The following is a 19,286-nucleotide window of genomic DNA, read 5'->3' as shown; positions in this document are numbered from 1 at the left end:
ATTTTGTAAAACAAAAAAAAATAAAAAAAATAAATACATAGATATAGATTCACAGAATTTTTTATTTATTATTAAAATAATAAATCCTTCATCAGCAAATCGGTAAAAAAGATCTTCAAAATTAACAGGAATTACAATTCAAGTGTAAACCTTTTTAACGCAGCAACAAATTGGTCAAAACTTAAACAGGAATTAAAAGTCTAATGGATAAAGTATATAAACATAGAATTGAATTTAATATATCGGCCCTTTTGTCACCGATACCTGATCCAGCTATTTGAGTCAGTATCGGCTCGATGTTCGGTATCGGTATCGGTGCATCCCTGCATATGGCAGCATTAGCAAATCTCAACATGCCTTGTCCACATTTCCACTAAAGGTTTTTCAGCAAAGCAGTCATTGGCAGTAAAACAAATCTTTGGTCTCAGGTTCCTTCAACAATGCTCATAAGATATGTATCTATACTGTAAAGGGGGAAATCACACAAGTAAATGCAAAAGCAAAATGATAATCTGAGCGGTTAGATAAATATAAACATAAGTAAATATAACATATCAATGTAGATATAAGAATAAATACATATATGTAAAGTATATAAAGGTAAAAGTTAAACACAACATGGAAAAATAATTCTGAATTTACGGTATGTGAGAGTTTCAAATCTTATTTTAGGTTCGGGGCCTTTTATATAGTTTTATTTACTCAATTTGACATTTTCTTGGTCTGCTTTGTATTTTAATGTACTTCAGCTCAGACAGTTCTCTATTTTCTACAACACAATACGTCCTATGTTTGGGTTTTTTTTTTTTTTGGGGGGGGGGGTGGTCATTGAGGTTATGATGATGTATCCTGGGGCCCACAGACTGGACAGAGATGCACAATGACCAGCCCTTCCAGCGTGATTACACAAGGCGTATGTCCAGACAGGATCGCCTAATCCCTGACACCCCCTGCATGTATGCCCATACACGCACTCACCCACACACACACACTCCCGCCCCCCTCTCCACCCCTTAACATATGGAGATGGGAGGAATTAGCGCAGCGGAAGAAAATAAATGAGTTAAAGCGGCCAGCAGCTTAGAACCCACAGTATTTGTTCCTGGGTGACCCTTCTTTGAGTTCCTTAGAAGTGATGCACTCGAGGAGGGAAGTCTTTTCTCCTTTATTTTGCCCTTTCTGTTCAGCAACAAAATCTTCTTTTTTTTAACGAAATTGTCCACAAGCACATGATCTGCATTTATTTCAGCGATTAGGGAGGAGCACAGGCAGAGCGGTGTGCGTGGTGTGCATTGTGTTTTTAAGATGCCCAATGTCCGGGAGCACACCTCCCACAAAGCCACAGCCTGACCCCGATGGGCTCCTCGTGTGACCCCACCAACACGCCCCACCCGAGATTCAGCCCAGATCTTGTTAAATAGGATTAAGCTGGCTACCTGCCATTCAGTGGCTTGGACAGGACTTCTTATCTCCTGTCTTCAGATGGCTGCCAGGAACAACATAATGCACAGCGACCTACATTAAACAATGCCACCACATGCAGGTTTTTTACTCTTAGGAATTGTCTTCCCGACGCTGATTTCCATGGCTAAGTGTAGGTTGCCGGGTCAATTACGTGCCTAATCGGGATCCCATGACCGGCCTCGTGCTAAAAACAATTAAGGCTCAAGCCAATTAAATGTTTTGATGCCGTCCATGGCCGGGCGTGTGTATATCTGTGTGAATGTGTCTGTCTTGTATATGTTGTTGTCTAAGCAATTAGAGGTGTTGTATACATTGTAAAGCACGTCTTAATTCCCTGCCCTTGCATTCCCTCCTCGCTTACTCTAACAATACACATGGTTTGTCTATGTGGGACGGGGTCCTGATAGATACTAGAGAGAGAGAGCAGTGGAGTCCATGTCCTCCAAAGAACATGTGACATGTCTCGAGCACCCTCCCATACTCTCCCTCGAAGCAGGGACACCAATTCAGCGGCGTTAAGAGGCTTTGTAGCCAAATCCCCCGTTGATCTTCATAAAGTTTGTGTCTTACAATTAAGTACAGATGGTTTGCAGCTGGTTGTAAGGCTAGTAAATAACTTGGGCCTCTATTTTCGCCAGGGATTTGGTGGCGTAATCCCTCTCTCTGACAGTTTACCAGATTCAAATCAGTCCGGGCTTTGCTTTTCCTTCCTCCACTTCTTCGACCTTTTTTTCTCTCTCCTCCTATCCCCCTCATTCCAACAAAAGCTCCTTATCCTCATTTGAATATGCGATCATTTAGTGGGAGCACACACATTACATGACTGCATCTAAGAGCAGGGATGTGGGTGTTGCAAGAATCTCACTCACTTACCCCTTAAAACCCTTTTCAATCTGAAAAGTCCAGAGTGTAGGTTGGGAAGATTAGCAACTATTATAGCAGATGCTTATGGGGATTCAATAAAATAAACAAACTGCAAGCTGCCCCACTGTGTGTTCATGCAAAGTATGTATATTCCTTTTCTTTTCAGGGCTGCACAATATAACGTTTTTTTATCATCATCGCAATGTCATATTTTTCTATTTATAATGTATCTTTTTTTTTACTCTTCTTTATTTTCTTAATAGATGTATATGCACCGTCAGGGTTGCTATTTAATCATAATAATAATGAATTATAATGATGTAATTAATTATTATTTTACACTGTGATATTGCATTGATTTTTTTAGTTAGTTGAAATAGAGTATCAGTAGTAAACTGCAATTTAATATGTGACTATGATTCTTTTTTTTTATTGGTGCCTTTTGTGTTCAGATCAATGTTCAATAAAAGAATGTTGGAAATAATATCTTTTTTCATTTTTTTTTTTTTTATCATAGGGCTGGGGAATATGGCCAAAGTCTTCTATCCCGATATAGGTCAGTTCATGTCTCGATAACGATGTATATCATGATATAGCATGTTTTCTGATCATTTCAAAATAAATAGTCTGTATGAAATAACCATATGGTAAAGCCTATTTTTGTATACTGAAAAAAGAAACATATAGACCTAGCCTATATCACGATAGAAACAATATAGAAAAATACATACGATACACATTTTTATATCGTTTTGACAATATATCTTCATATTGCCCAGCCCTACTTTAGCATATCACATATTTTCCTTATATTGTGCAGCCCTATTGTTTTTTACTTGTCTAAAGAACAGAGGGTCTATAAAGCACACTCAATTTTCTAAACCACACTTTTTTTTAATTTTTTATTTGTGACATTGGATCCTGCAAATGTTGTGTGGCTGAAGTTAGTCTTCTGTCTTTTCAACATGTTGGCTGTCACTGTTTACAATGACTATTTAATTATGTTTATTCTAAAGAAGCCAGAAGCCACTGTTAAAGCTGCAGTGGGTAGAATTGGAGCAAATATGATTAAAAAAAGTTATTTTTATAAAACCGTCACTATTTCCTGACAGTACAGTGCATGAGATCGGTAATCTGAAAAAAATCATGTGCCTCAGTGGTGAAAACAACCAGTCAGAGCTGATCTAGAGTCTGCCGTCCAGCTTCCATCTCTGAGAGCCGCGAGTCAATCACTCGCGAACTCCGACCAAACAGTCAAAGGCAGCGCTGATCAAATATGAATCAATATTCTGTTACTGTAATGCCTATTTCTCGCTTCAAATGTTTTCAGAAACATCTTGTAGTGTACTGTTTAGCTGTAAAATGAGAAAGTTTGTGACCCGGCAGCTATGTTGAGATCAAGTTGAGGAAATACCAATCACCGCCCACCAGCCGGAGCACAGCCAATAGGAACGCTCTCTCTCTCTCTGAAATGACCTGTGATTGGCCAAAGTCTCCCATCACAGGCTATACTTTTTAAAGCCTGAAAACAGAGCCATGAGGAGGTGCAGAAGTGTAGTTATCTCTCAGAACACTTGAATTAAAATATGCTGAAAGGTTATTATGGATTTCTTTCCCAGTGATGCCAAAAGTATTCTGCCTACTGTCACTTTAACATAAAATGTGTCACTTACAAAGATTTTTTTTCCCCCTCCCCACCAACCAATTACCTAGTGTTTAGAATAATAAATAGGTTACAGTGTATCACTGGAACGTAAGAAACAAAACACGTAGTGTATATTAACATCTTATAACTCTTGTAAACTTGAGATACCGCATGTTCGTACTTTGAACACTGATATCAACTGAAAAAAACGCCCTAAAAAAAATACACAGTGACATTATCAGTATTGCGTAGAAGTCGACTATATCTTCATAGCTCATATAATGCATGTCAATGTGCGTAGAGGACCCCTGTTAAGCAGATTCCTCTCCTGGGACAGTGCCGGGGCCCAGAGGAAGGCAAACCCTAATGAGGACGTAGTTACGGCACTCGCACATCCTGAGAGAGCTGTGATCATCGGATAGTAAAAAGCAAACGCTCCCTAGGAAACAGCTTGACCCTGCTGCTCCTTGTTTCCCCATCCTGCCATTCCTATTATTCAAATATATTTATATATTTATATCATTATTTATCTGCTGTTAGAGGAAGGAGCCGGCACAGCAACACCTCATCTGCATAAGACAGTAGCTAACTGCCCTAGTAGCGCCTCGGGATACGAACAGATGGAAGTGTTTAGCAACCTTACCCACCTACCCCTCCCACCCAAAACACACACACATGTACCAGAACCCACACACACACACACACCTCCTCCACCTCTTTTTCCCCACCACCTCCCCTGTACCCTTTTTCTCCCTGTGCACTCCTACCCCCGCCAAATGTTCAGTTAACCTGTCAGTTCTCATCGCCCAAAATTCAAGATGCCATATGCCTCGCTCTGACTTCTAACCCTCCACCGCAGCTCCTCCCCGTCTCCTTCATGGTGACATGAAAGTCCCCCTTGAAACGCGAGGATGTCTCTCCTCTGCTGTTTGATTCCCAACGCCTGGCTGAGATCACAGCGATTGCAGGCGTAGCTTGTCTTGTATAATAAAAGCAGTCACTTAGCGTTACACGACGCAGTAGGAGCGCATTTATCACAGCGGCATCGATGAGACTTTTGATGATCTACCTGGGTAATACAACAAATAACTTATGATGTCAGTAATATGCTGTGTCGTGAAAAAGAAAAAATGACTGTGTGCAACGTCTGACGCATGCGGTCTCATCAGCTGGTTGTGGGGACGAATTTAAATGTTTCATTTCTCACTCAGATTGACTGATTGTTCAAATCAGTGTACAATAAACCCATGCAGCCCAGAGGCTTGTCCTGTGTTATAACATCTAATAACTGTGAGCCTTGGCAGTCCTGTCCAGTGAATTCCAGGCCATTTGCCCTTGCACAGAGGGCAGCTCCCAGCAGGCCTGGCCACAGTGACAGTTTGTTGTTGTTTATAAGGTCATCCCCACCATAGGGGGCAGCATATTCATTACACCCACCCCATGGCTCTGTTTGTCTCTGGCAGTCTGTTTCTCTGTGGGCTCCTGTCATAAGGTCAGAGGGTACTTACTATCATCCTCCTCTTGTCTTCGCAACAGGCCAGCAAAGTCATAACGCCTCTGGAAAGAGTTAAAAGGTTAATTGCCCTTATCTAAGCAAAAACGGCAAGTTTACATGACAGATGGGGCAAAATCGGTAACTTTCAAAACGTCCTGCATGCAGATGTAGTACGAGTTGGGTATATTATTAAAATTAGCTGCGAAATGTGCCCTATTAATTGATTACTAGATGGATAGAAAATGAATCGGCTACTATTTTGTAAGTTGACTGATCATTTAAAGTGAAAATATGTAACTTTTGAAGGAAGAAAAAACACATTCTTCTTTTTCAAAATAAAAGTTGAATTCACAAGCGACTAAACACACCTTTACTCAGTTCAGTACAATCTGCTGCTACTGCCTTAAGGCTGGCCAGCACTATATTAGACTCTTCAAATCTTAACAGATTCTGAAAATGTGAGAGACCCCCACACATTTTTTTTTAAATATACCTCACAATCAAACGTAACTTTAAACAAACATGGCGGACAACAGGCAGGAAGAATTAGCAAAGTTGTTGTACTACTTTGTATTGAAACTTCATGAAGAAAAAAGGAAAATAATGGATGAAGTCACTGACATACGTTAAATAAACTCTTGTGTTTTTGCCGCAAATCAACAAGTTGGTCCTCTATTCTGAGGTCCATCTTACTACTACTTTGTGCTTCGCGTTTTGCATTAGCTCGTGTTTCAGCCACGGCTGCCATGACAGCAGTTGTTGTCCCTCCGCTTCAGTCAGATTGGTTCTCAATTGGCTGTCGTCCTTTAACTTATCGTGGCTAATATTATCTAATGTTTGCAAAGTTTAGGTAGATATTTCTGTGAAAATGACATTACTGAGCCAGTTTGGTGACATTTTGATTCTTTTCTACTTGTGCTAGTGTTACACTATGTTTTAATACTTTTATATATCATTATCCCACAATCGTCACTTGTAGCCACCGTGGCTGCTGTTCAATAAACATTACATTGTCTTGCTTCATAGAGAGACAGAACAGTAGCCAATGTGGCCACCAGTTACATATATGAAATAATAGCAACTGCTAGCATAGTTTAACAGAAGCACAAGAAGAAGAATGTGTTATTTCTTCTTCCAAAAGCCACACAGACTTTTGCTATAAGTTATTTATCAAGCGAAAATGTGAAACATTTGATGTGAGAATTTTCTGCTTTTTGTCATCTTAACATTATAGTGAACTGAATATCTTTGGATTTTGGATTGTTGGTGGGACAAAGCAAAACGTTTGACGCCTTGGGTTAGGGGAAAATGTGAAATAGCTTTTCTGATGTTTTATAGAATAATCAAGAAAGTAATCAGCAGATTAATCGAATATGAAAATAAACATTAGTTGCAGCCCTGATTGAAATCATTTACAATCAAGTCAAAATGCACCCAAGTGCAAAGTAGATTTTATGAATGTTAATGCTCAAATCCGGCAGTTGATTCCCAACGATTAACAGTTATCGGTGGTAAATTTCAATCTGAGAATCACCTGCGATGGATTCAAGCGTGCAGTGTTCTAAAAGAGAAACACACAGAGAGAGACATAGAGTAAGGAAGTGTCTGGGAGTGGGAGCAGCCAGCTAAGTGAGGTTGTTAGGAAGAAGCGCTGACAGTCCAATCCAGCACAGCGACCATTCAAAAGACAGCTCCTTTTGTTTCTGCCTCCCTTTCTTCTGCCAGGGTAGGAATAGAGGGTGAATCTCTCTGTGCGCAGTAACCCACTGACACCTCCCTCTGATCTGCCTCCTGCACTCCACCTCCTCCACCCCAACCCCCCCCATCACCACCACCACCCTCCCCTCCCCTCCCTCTACTACATCCCTTCACCAGCACCACTCTCCTCTCTCCACCTCCTCTATCTCCCTCTCTCTCCCCCCCTATGCATATGCCATTGCCTAAGAGTCACTCTCCTGGTTGCCACAGTAACCAGCTCACCTCTATCTCTCTCTCTCTCTCTCTCTCTCTCCGTCTTTCTCCCTCTCACAATGCACCTAAACAGGAGAAACTGTCTCAGTCTGTCAGAGACAGAGAGAAGGGAAATTGGGGGGAGGCATATTTCAGAAAGATTGTTGTTGCACAATTGTCTTCCTTTCTACAATTCTTATCTATGCACGCACCGCAGAGCAGACAAGGCAAGGGAAGAGAAAAAAGAACAAGGGGAAGAAACAAACAGTAGGGAATAAAGACATGAAATAAAAGAGAATTCTAAATAAGACCACATGTGTACAAACCAAACGGTCTTTTTTTTTTTTTCTCTTACATTTACAGCACCGGTAGCACCCCCCGCCCGCTATCCAGCATTCTCCACCTGCTCCAGCCACATTTCCCCATCCCCCTCCTCCATATCAGTCCTCCCACCTCCTTCATCCCCCTCTCCTCTGCCTTGTCGTCTGTGAGTGGCACTCAGGTGGTGGTGGTGGTGGAGGTGGTGTTGGAAAGTCTGCCCATACAGCGTCATCCCTTAGACAAGTCATTCAGCACCTGAGTGCTCCCCCTCTCTGTCTGTCTGTCTGTCTGTCTGTCTGTCTGTCTGGGACCATCTCTCCGTCTCTAAATGTGCCCAATGCCCAATTACACTCTCATTACCTCCTAATTACCCTGGACACAACAGCAACTGGTAGCACAATCACAAAGAGAGCAGAATGTAAATCAGTTACATTCGTTCTGACATTATTTGTGGGACTTTTTTTTTCCACTGGGTGGTGGCATGTTAAATGCTCCCCCGGTGATTGTGGTAATTTAGAGCAATATGGTAATAGGGGTGCTGATGGCTATTTCTCCTCGCACCAGACGCTGTTTTAGTCCTTTCACGAGCTGTTGTCGGCTAAATTACATTGAAGGCTTAATTGGGTATTTTAGATCGCGGGGCATCACAGTTGATGAATTATAAAAAATCAGCTCAGTGATCATTGATTATCATTTTTCAGAGCATGCATCATAAATTAGACCATTATTGGCTCATGCTGCTTGATTCATATAATAAGCTAAATAAGAATAGCAGGGCACACTTGCTCTTAAAGGCACAATTCATGATCTTTGTGCTGTCACTGCCAAGCTAAGAAATCTTCATCACCATTTTATCAATTCATTAAGCGTATTAGATATAAAATAAATAGATAAATTAATACAAGTAAATTGAAATAAATTGCACACAGCTCAGAGGAACATATATTCTAATGATGTGACTTTTTGTACCATCAAATAAGCTTCAGTTGCGTGTTTAGGATCACACGTTGCCCTACCTAAATGATGCCCGTTAGAGTCAAGAATCTGCCTGAACTGCTTTTCTGTTTCTGTGTTTCATTTAGGGCTGGGTATTGTTTAATAAATGACGATGCCATTCCCAATACCAGTACCCTTAAAGTGATACCGATACCAATAGAGCAGGGGTTCTCAAACTTTTTGGGCTCAGGGACCCCTTAAAGGGGAAGAAAAATTTTCCCAAGTACCCCATCATAATCGTAACACCAATTAAGCATAATGCTTACTACCATTTGTACTCTTAGATGCCATTGAAACGTACGTGAAAAGTGACTGATTCGTGACAGATTGATGTGTCACAATGATATCAGAGTTTCTATTGGCCCAACGCTAACGTGGGTGGGAGTAATGGACACAATATGCTTGTTTTAATGGCGAAAATGGTCCCCATCTGTAGATACTTTTTAATGATACAGCACAAATATTATAATTTATAGCTAATTATTTCGCGGATCCCCTGACAGAGAGCCATGGACCCCACTTTGAGAATCACCGCAATAGAGTACTTTATTTGATACCCATCATGTGAATGGAAGCTGTGTGTGTTTCCCACCAGCTAGCCAATTGCCGCCGCACAGCACAGCGCCCATACAGTGGTTACCACTGAAAACGACCACCCCTTGTAGCTGCTGCGGTAGTGGGCCAATCACAGAGAGCAAAAACCATAAAGATAAACGTTATTTTTTAGATCTGGGCACAAAAGGGGTTGTTTGCATGTTGACTGGAGAAGTTTCGATCTTAAGTTTTGACCTTAAAGGTATCGAGTACCCAGCCCTAGTTTCATTAAAAGTTAAGTCCATCACATCTTGAGCTAGCTATGCAGCCTTCATTCACTCTCCACGTCCCTCTCTGTCCAACAAGTCTTCCAAACTAAACAACAAAATAACTGCCCTCAAGAATGACACGTTGTTATCTGACGAACCCGTCAGCAGGACATCATTTGTCAGTCAGGCCTTCTAAATCTGTTACAAATCGCTGTTGCATAAATTAAATTGTTTTCTGATCCGACACTGCGATGGTTACATTTACTGTAGAAAAATAGACAGTATAATTGATGGTCCATTTAGTGTCACAGCTGCTGCACCTGCCTGTGCTTGTCTTTGTCTATCTCTCTCTTTGGCTATCTCAGTGCATGTTCCTGTCATCTCAGAGGACCTTGCTGATTTGGTCAAGTTTCTTTCGCTGATTTGAAAGGTTTTTACTAAACAAAGTGCAGCCACTCAGCCCACAAACCAATGCTTTAATTGCACAGTTGATCTTTTGCCAGACACTACTCTGCTCCTCTATGAAGGCTGCACACCTTAAATGGTCTGGCAAAAAAAGTAGCCCTGGAGGAATCACCTGCTGGTGTATTCTTCTTCTTCTTGGATACTTCAGACCTGTTGCATTAGGTTTGTGTTTTGCAGCTTTTAAATACTGTCTCAGACAGTGCTAACAACCATGGATGTATTAAGAGAACTGGATACAGCGTTGGAGGCGGGGCCCCGTTCATTCCTATGAAAGTTGCTCAGTGGCGCATGATGCCAAAATGGCTCGACTTTCGACTGGAAAAGTACCCGGATCTTCCACATCCATTGGGCCCATGGAGCAGGCGCAGTAGCGTCCGCTCGGTCACATGGCTCGGTCACGGGGTCACAACGGCACGCTGTCGTCACGGCGTGCTGACTCCGCCTCCCATTCACATGAACGGAGGAAGGGAGATAACTCTGGATTCGGCTATTAGTGCGTTTAACAACTTTTATGACCTAATGATTTAAATGAGGGCTATTAGAGTGTTTGTACTTGGGAGTTGATTTACCTAAAAAAAAATTATCCGCTGAGTTACAGACGTCTCTTTCCCAATGTAAGTCAATGGGAAAAAGTATTTTTGGGCCTAATGGCATCACGTGACTGACACGGAAGTTGTAGTACCACCGTTTGGCCACTACGAAAATTGGGATCAACGACCGGCGCTCTTCCTGGGGGCTTGCTAACAACGGCAACAAGTGCTGACAGAGCTAAAACTTAACGTGGGGGGGAACCAGAGGGTGGCGGTTCCGCTTCCGCGACAACGAGGTCCCGCAACAATTGGTCGATGGATGGCATTGCCAGCGCTAAACGCTGTATGAGTGCTGTGCTGTGCTGTGCAGTGCAGCGGCGATTAGCTTTTTAGTTTTAAGTTTAAGATGGTGAACATGGTAAACATTCTACCTTCTTAGCATCAGCATGTTGCATTGTCACTGTGAGCATGTTAGTATGCTGACATTAGCATTTAGTTCAAAGCACAGCTTTCAGAGCTGCTAGAATGGCTGTCTTGTTAAATCGTTAGCATAGTAGCACCGGAGTGAACAGCGTCCAGTGATCACGCTAGTTTATGTTAAAAACGCTGGTCCAAAAAGTCAGTTCATTCTCTGCAACACTGACCCTTCTCGAATGTCCATCCATCCATCCATCCATCCATCCATCCATCCATCCATCCATCCGTCCGTCCCTCCTTCCTCCACCCATGCAGGCCGGTGTCTGGTGTTTATGGGCTTCGTCAGCAGGCAGGGTTGTTTAACGAGGGCAGGGGGACAGTGTGGCACTAATTGCTGTGTGTGATTTATACCAGGCTGGGACCAGGCAGGAACACAGGCAGACGATGGCACTCTGAGAGCAGCTGCTTTGCCCAATATTTACTTAACCCTCCACTGGCGGGCCTGGCACTAGTGCCACTGACGATGGGTCTGTGGGGAGTCATTTCACGGCTTAGTGTTATGTATAGCAGCGGGGTTGAGGCCATGTTTGGGGACACGCTCAAAGTGGGAGTGTGTGCCGTATGGGAAGGTAGATTGGAGCAATTAGAGGGAAGAACGTGATTGGTCTCCTGACAGTTTGGCTGTCCAGGAGGAATTGTTGCAAGGTGATGTAATCACAACCTATTTTCAAAATACTAGGAATTATTTTTCTCACAAATGTCATTGTTGTTTTTTGGTAACTGGGTTCCCACAAATGCTAAATATATATAACAAAATATAATATATAAGTATTTCAACACAGAGTTCTTTTCTGCATGAGTGAACAGAGGAGTCCTTAATGGTGATTAGAAGCGCTTTGAGTGTGGTCCTATATTGAGCAACATGATTTGTACAGTGCTCACTCTTCTGTCATGTGTTAGCAGTGATAGACACTTCCATCCCACGCCTGTCTGCCTGGCTCATCTGGAGTGATAGTCTGAGACATCATGGGGTTTGCATCCGCAACTCAATTAGTCACACCTCAAATAAATTAGCAGTGAAAGGTGTCAAAGTAGGCTGCTCTAATAGATCAGTTCAAGATCTTAAATAATACATCTAAATATTCACACTCTGTGTGAGCTTAATGATCCATTTGCACTGCACAGAAACAAACAAACACTGGATCATGTACAGGTCCATGAACAGCCACATGCAAGACGGTGGAAGGAAAAGAAAGGGTGGAAAATAAAGGAGGGGAGCCTGATTCTGTCTCCACAGCAACATTGATTGATATTCTTCAGGTGGAGCAGCTGTCAAGCGGCCTGACCACTGCAAGCTAATGCTCTGCGGGGAGAGGGGGAGGGGGGCAGAGGAGGGAAGGGAAACACCAAGGAAAAGGCGAGAGATGAAAAGCAAGGAGACAGAGGGGACAGTGACAAAGAAGGAGACGGGGAGGGGAGGGGGATGGAATTGAAAAGCCATGATATAAAGGGAAGGAGAGATATTTTTATTGTGATTTTACGCCATTATAGGAACGGTGGAGGCCGCTGTGAGAATTTGATTACATGGTAGTCGAGTCGTCCCGTAAACGAGGGGTGTGTCTCCATTCTCTCCTCTGGAGATGTAAAGGGATAAACGGTGTGTGGAGTCAGGTTGTCAAAGACTAGCTGATGGTAGTCAGCTGATATGCGTTCAGCTGTGGTCATCCTCTTTTAATGTAGTTAATATGATGTAGTTTGCACATTTTTTATGTCCTTGTACAATATCTCTCTGGTTGCCTGAAGCCCTACATTTACTACAATGTGATATTTTTTTATTAAACGGCGCTCAATACTTGTACATTTTGTCGTAAAACTTTGACATGAAAATGGCCAAATTGAAAAATAACAAAACATTCTGCCCTCAGCTTTTGTTTGTCTGAAACCAATCGGTGTCTGAATCACCCTTAAAGTGGAGATGAAATGAAATGATTTATCATCTGTCATATTGTGCACCTATTTAACAACATATGCAAAAAAAAATACAAAAAATCTTTGTATTTATATATCAAAATCAAAACATATTTCCGTCCTGTAAAACAAAATATGATGTGTGCTTACGTAAGCTAGTGCCAACCAATTTCAAACAATAATATCATGACATCCATCCATCAATCAATCTGCAACTTTTAGTGACAAGGGAGGTGTGTGTGGAGGCTCCGTATCGTGCTACATTCTAAGCCGTCCAATCAAATGCAAAAGATTTGATTTAAACCCCTCTTGTAACTGTACCGCTCAAATATTCACTGGGGAATACTCGGTACTGAAGCTAAAGACGCTCTAACTTCCGTTTCACTGGGATTTTAAAGAGGATTTACTGTATTATGCTTATTTTCAGGTGTGTACTTGTATTTAGACTTTCTACTAGAACATGTTTACATGCTTTAATGTTCAAAAAGCACATTACTTTTCTCATCTGGCTGTGCTGCAGGAGCAGTGTTTCTGTGGGGGAGAGTAACTCCCTTTGGCGTGGACTTTGGGCTTTGTAACTTTGCAGACCTTTTACATGCACAACACGCTATAAAAGACACTGAAGGAAAGGGAGAAAGCACAAAAGCATAATAGGTCCCCTTTAAAAATCATTCTTTTCAAACACTAACGTGCACCAGATCTTACTGTTTGAATGTGAGTGTGCAGGTTCCTCTAAAATCTGCGTAGCCTGGCCCACAGATATCCAGCTACAGTGTAATAAATGAATATAGGTCACAGTGAAACGACCTTGTGATCTAAATGTTGCCACGGTACATTTTGAAACCTTTACAAGGAAGTTGGTCAAAAGCCAGCCCTGCTGAAAGAGGAGTATCTACTCACAGTAGACATTTTTTTAGAGAAGATTCATCATGCGTTGTCTGCCAAGAATTGTTTATCGTTTTACATCTGCAACCATAATTACTCCCAACATGTATATGCAATTATAATGTTCCAACAGATCCTCATAAATATTGGCTGCTTTGCAACTTGCGGGTTTTATCTTCATTAATCAGAAACATGTAGATGCAGGTAAAGCAGGCAGCAGTTTGTATAAACAATATAATAAGCCTGATAATCAGCTGTTTGGAGATGTTAGTTGCTCTCCTCTCTGTCTTGCTCTCTCGCTTCGCATCTTTTTCTGAGTAATAGAAAGGTGTACATGTTATGAAATACACTTTCACAGACAACTACAGGAGGAGAATACAGAGTGCACATTCACACTGTAAAGCACTAAATCCTATTTTAGTCTTTATTGCTGCTTTGCATTATTATTATTATTATTTTCCAATGTAAAATATGTTATATTTTTGAAGCTTTGGGTAGTCAGAAATGACCAGAAGGCGAAAATGGTAAAATATTATTATCATTTTAATGGGTTGGTGAAAGCAAACATAAATTGGATTTTAAGTGTGTGGGGTTTGTATTTATCATTATTTACCGGTGGTGGAATGTAAGTACATTTACTCAAGTGCTGTAATTAATTACACTTCTGAGGTACTTGCACTTTACTATTTAAGTTGTCTGCTACTGTATACTTCTACTCTACTACGTTTATCTGTCAGCTATAGTTACTTTGCAGATTAAGATTTAAACTGTCTATAATGAGTATATAAAATACAATGTGTTGTTATACAGTAAATGAAACCACCCAGCAGGATATAAAATCAGCTCTACCTCGTTCAGCTACAACATTAAAATGCTGCTTTCATGTTAATGTTTCAGTAATAATAATAACAGAGAGTTAAAGCATTTTTTTCACTGACTTTTGAGACCATTACGTGAGACTTGTGTCGTGACGTGTTGTAACGTGTACGTATATGCCTGGCAGTATATCGTTCATTATTATAATTGTGTTATTAGTATTTAAATTTGTAATCCTGCTAATAATCCTCATTCTTACTAAATATATCAGTATTGATTACGTCTTTTTTTTCTGTAACTGTAACGGAATACAATTACCTTTTTTACTTTTACTTAAATAAAGTATCCAAATACGTCTTCCACCACTGTGGGTCAACTGTGTATGTATCATATCAAAATACATTTTGTCAGTTTTCCAGATAAAATTCAAATTTGAAGTGTTCAAGCAAGTGTTGATAAAATTCAAATCTTTCTTTTTCCCAGTTCAGTTCATTTATCTACTTTATTGAACTTTACAAGCAAGAATGTGAGATAACTTTCCCATATCATCTATATTACAAATAAACAGTTGTGGAAAGTAACTAAGCTACTGAAGTTCTGTACAGTTTTGGGATACTTGTACTTGACTACCTGAGTATTTCCATTTTATGTAACTATATATACTATATACTGTATATATATACTATGCTATGCTCCACTACATTTATTTCACAGCTATAGTTAATTTGATTTTACATACGATCAACTTATAAGATATGATGCATTATTACCCCTGCATACACCTACACAGGTGTTTTTATTGTGGCTGATGGGAGCTGCAGGTTGGAGTTGTGCAAAGCTGCTGTATGTTGGGATTTAGACGAGGATATGAAACTCCATGTACTAATATAATACGAATTCTAAAGTTGTTACTTTTCCTGCAATAAAATAAGAGGACAGTGAGAGAGATGTCAATCAAGCCCAGTCTGTGCGCGCCCACACAGTCCTGAGAAAAGGTCTAATCAGGTGAAATACCTGTAGGGGTGAACTCTCCAGCTCTTTGTAAAATATTTCAAATTAGCTCCACCTCTGCATTATAACCATGCCTACATTTGAATGCATCAACGATAATAATATATACATTTATTTACAATTTAAATATATTTGTATGTGTTTTAATAAATGAGACAATAGCATGAAATAATGCACTAGGATGTTAAGATCAGGATAATGCCACTCGATTCAAGAAAATAATTAAATTAAACAGGCTGATTTGCATTTGAGGTTAAAATGATCTCTCTCCATTGGCAGAATCTGACTCTCATTTTATGAAAAAAAAGAAAAGGGTTTTACAGCCTGAATACTGGAGTAAATGTCATGTAAAGATGTAGTTTGTGTAACGTTGTGGATGGAGGCTGTAGCTCCAGGCCGTGATCAGACAGGGTGACTCATTAGAGAGCTGCACTCTGTCTATTCACTTCCTTCTACATAATCACTATAATGTGGTTTGCTGTCTTTTCATTTATAGACTTTCATACCGACAGCATGTCAGAGCGGTTTTAACCTGTCAGGATTGAATTTTAGACTAGTTCCATTAGTAAGTAAAATAACAGTTTGATCCATTAATAGATCAGCGCTGTCAGTTTAATACAGAGCAGAGGGAGATGTTTCTTTCCTCAATTTGTGAATGAAATTGTCTTTAAATGACATTTAATGTTTCATTTAACAGGCTGTATCTCTATCTTTATATCCCCTATGCACTGAACTTATGCACAGTCCCGATTTGCATGGATGAATTTGTTTTTAAGATAGTTCCAGCTTACTGTTTTAGTTTGTCTGTTGCTCCGCAGCACAGTTCAGCACCATGGAGAGCTCCACTCAACACTATATGGAGGTCCAGTCAAGTCTAGTTCATTCGCAATCTGGACAGAAAAACATTTAAGTTTAACAATTAGTTTCTTCTTCTTCTTTTTCTTTGCAATTTTAATAAAATAGTTGACAATTTTATATAGACATGGTGCTTTTTAGGTTTTGCTTTGAGGTTTATTGAGCTCAATGATCCAAAAGAGAGGATTTTTTTTTATCACTTGAGAGAAACAAAAAGTCAAAAATACATTGTAGAATGAATACAGATTTAATGATTTACTTGTGGTATTTTTCTATAATTGCTAATTTGGTAGGGGCATTTTTTTCTTGGTCAACCAATATATGCAGTTGTGTGAGTACTTGATTACATGAGTTTGATTCTACCAAACAGTTGTAATTTGTATTTGCTTACATAACTCTCCCAAAACAAGACTTGTATTATGTTTGTTCTACATTTAAATATATTCACATTTTATTTTGTTAAATTGATTTTTAAAATGTACATATGATAGAGTTTCCTACTCAGTTTTACCCAACTGTGTCCTGTGAGACATTTTTTTATATTTTTTATTATTATTTTATTTTTCAACTTTTTTTAAATAAACACACAGTACCCTTATCCAAAATAACAGAAAAAACGACAGGTGATACATGTCAAGAACAAGTGCAAAGCTGCCAGACGACAGCAATATTGGCAAAACAGGAGACTGCCCCTTAAGGGTAAAGAGTGAGAAAAAAGAAACAACTAAAACAACTACAAAAAAGAAAAACACATCTGGGTGCCAGAATATCAGTCAGCATATACAGAACATTCATACAGAAGAAAGCAGAGTGTGCACAGAATAAAGATACAACATAGCAGCAAATATCATGAGCTATATACAATTAGGTTTTATCAAACAATATCCAAAAATGGCTTTCACTCCTTTAAATGATTGTTTTGTGAAATATGTTTGCTAAAGTGAATCTGTTCCATCTCCGCAATAGAAAACATTTAATTGAGCCACCTCCTGAAACGTGGTGACGATGGAGACTTCCAATTTAATATTATACATATTTCCAGCGATGCATGACTCAAGAGTTTCCTGGCGCTAATAAACATCAAGCATGTACCTATATTTAAACCATCTCACCATCTTGTAGACATTTCACAATGAGCTGCACCTGACAGCCTGCTGTAGCTCACCTGTACCCGTCTCTGTGTGTGTCTCTGTGCTGGTCAAGCTGCTGCTACCAGGATCTAACTGATAAAATGATGCCTGACATTCACAAACAACTGTATCAACTGGGCATGCAGTGGCAAATGTTGATTATAAATAATGTCCGTGTCATAATGAATCATACAATGATAAGTCCACACTTTAAAAGGGGAGGAGAGAGTGATGGTATTAGTTTAATCAACATTATGGCTACAAGTTACTGACACCATATTAACCAACACTGTTTCTTCTTTTGTTCTTCTAAAAAAGAACCTAGCGTTCTCCGTCTTTTGCTTTTATTGGGACATTTATACAAAAATAAAGTAGTTTGAGGTTAAAATGAACACAGATTTGCTCACATTATATTCAACTGTATAATCAAATGTTTAACCGTAAGTGCCATCGTGATAATTCTTATCACAGACACGCTCCCTGTGTTACAGCTATATATCCCACAGCGTGTAGTTCGGCCTGAGGGTTGCCAGATCATCGAGGTGGTAGGCCTCACTCTTTCGATCATTATTAAAGTAGCTTTTACAGGAAATGCACAAACCTGGCAGCAGTTAAACTGACACCATCCTTTGGGAGAATTCAGTAGTACCTCATTGCAGTGGTATTTTTTGGAGGGTATCTGTACTTTACTTGAGTTTTTTATACAGTATTTCTGTCAACTTTCACTTTAACTGCATTACATTTCCTAAATACATACATACCTACATTTACTCTGATACATTTCCCTGAATCATCTTCGTTACTCGTTGCTATTGCAAGCAAGCAGGTTTGGTGAATCAGTGGTTCTAGGTTGCAAGTTTCATCATTCACGTGATGGGCACGTGCAAACAAAGTACAGGCAGGCTGCATGTCAGATCATGCTACATGCTACATGCGACGGAAAAAACTAGATTTTGTATTTTAAATCCTTCAAGTGTGATGTAGCCACCATTTTTAAGGTGGTGTACCTGGAATAAACTTAATAGATCTCAAAATTCTGACTTGCTTGCTTTTTTAATAACAGCATTTACTTGTACTTTTACTTTCAATACTTAAGTACATTTAATATCAGGAAATTATTTTTGATAATTACGTACAGTAAATATCAAACATGTTAAGACTTTTACTCAAGTTATATTCTAATAGGTGACTTTAACTTCTACTAAAGTCATTTTTTCAAGTGCGGCTTTCAGGTACTTCATCCACCACTGCCTCATTGTTTGGTCCCAAAATCTACCCAAATTTACACCAACGATGTGAAGACATACAATCATTATCTAGAAAAACATTCCCCACACAGACTTCCTTAATAAATATAAAAGAGGTCTTTCTTCACAGCGGGGATCAAAGTATTTCTCTGTCTGAATCTTTTGTCCAGCAGGGCACATAGGCCTCGTCTTGCCACAACTTCCTCCCACTCTCTTCCTCTCCCCTCCTCCCTACCTTCATCTTTCTCCCGCCGCTCCCTCCATCCCTCCCCTCCTCAGTGTGGCTCCTGAATATTTAATAAGCCTGAATTACTGAGGCCCTCAACCGTAATGACGGGGAAATCAGACAATTAAATCAGAAGGGCTCCGGCTTTAAGTCTCACCTCCCCCAGAGGAGCCAGAGATTATTTAAAGTGGCACACTG

General features: G+C 40.0%; 1 protein-coding gene across 5 annotated transcripts in view; it reads left to right on the top strand.

Annotated features, from left to right (window-relative positions):
• Window positions 1-19,286, top strand: part of LOC119475805 (Down syndrome cell adhesion molecule homolog) — a 116,916-nt gene that overhangs the window by 44,084 nt on the left and 53,546 nt on the right. For 3 of the 5 annotated variants that reach the window (XM_037748859.1, XM_037748855.1, XM_037748856.1), the window contains exon 4: window positions 2,846-2,884. The exons of the other annotated variants lie outside the window; for them this stretch is intronic. In XM_037748859.1, the coding sequence (XP_037604787.1) occupies window positions 2,846-2,884 (39 nt within the window). The remainder of the gene's footprint in view (window positions 1-2,845; window positions 2,885-19,286) is intronic. 5 annotated transcript variants of the gene reach the window in all.

This window comes from Sebastes umbrosus, chromosome 17 (genome assembly GCF_015220745.1).
Source record: "Sebastes umbrosus isolate fSebUmb1 chromosome 17, fSebUmb1.pri, whole genome shotgun sequence".
Classification (NCBI taxonomy): Eukaryota; Metazoa; Chordata; class Actinopteri; order Perciformes; family Sebastidae; genus Sebastes; species Sebastes umbrosus.
This window is presented reverse-complemented; position numbering and strand designations above follow the sequence as displayed.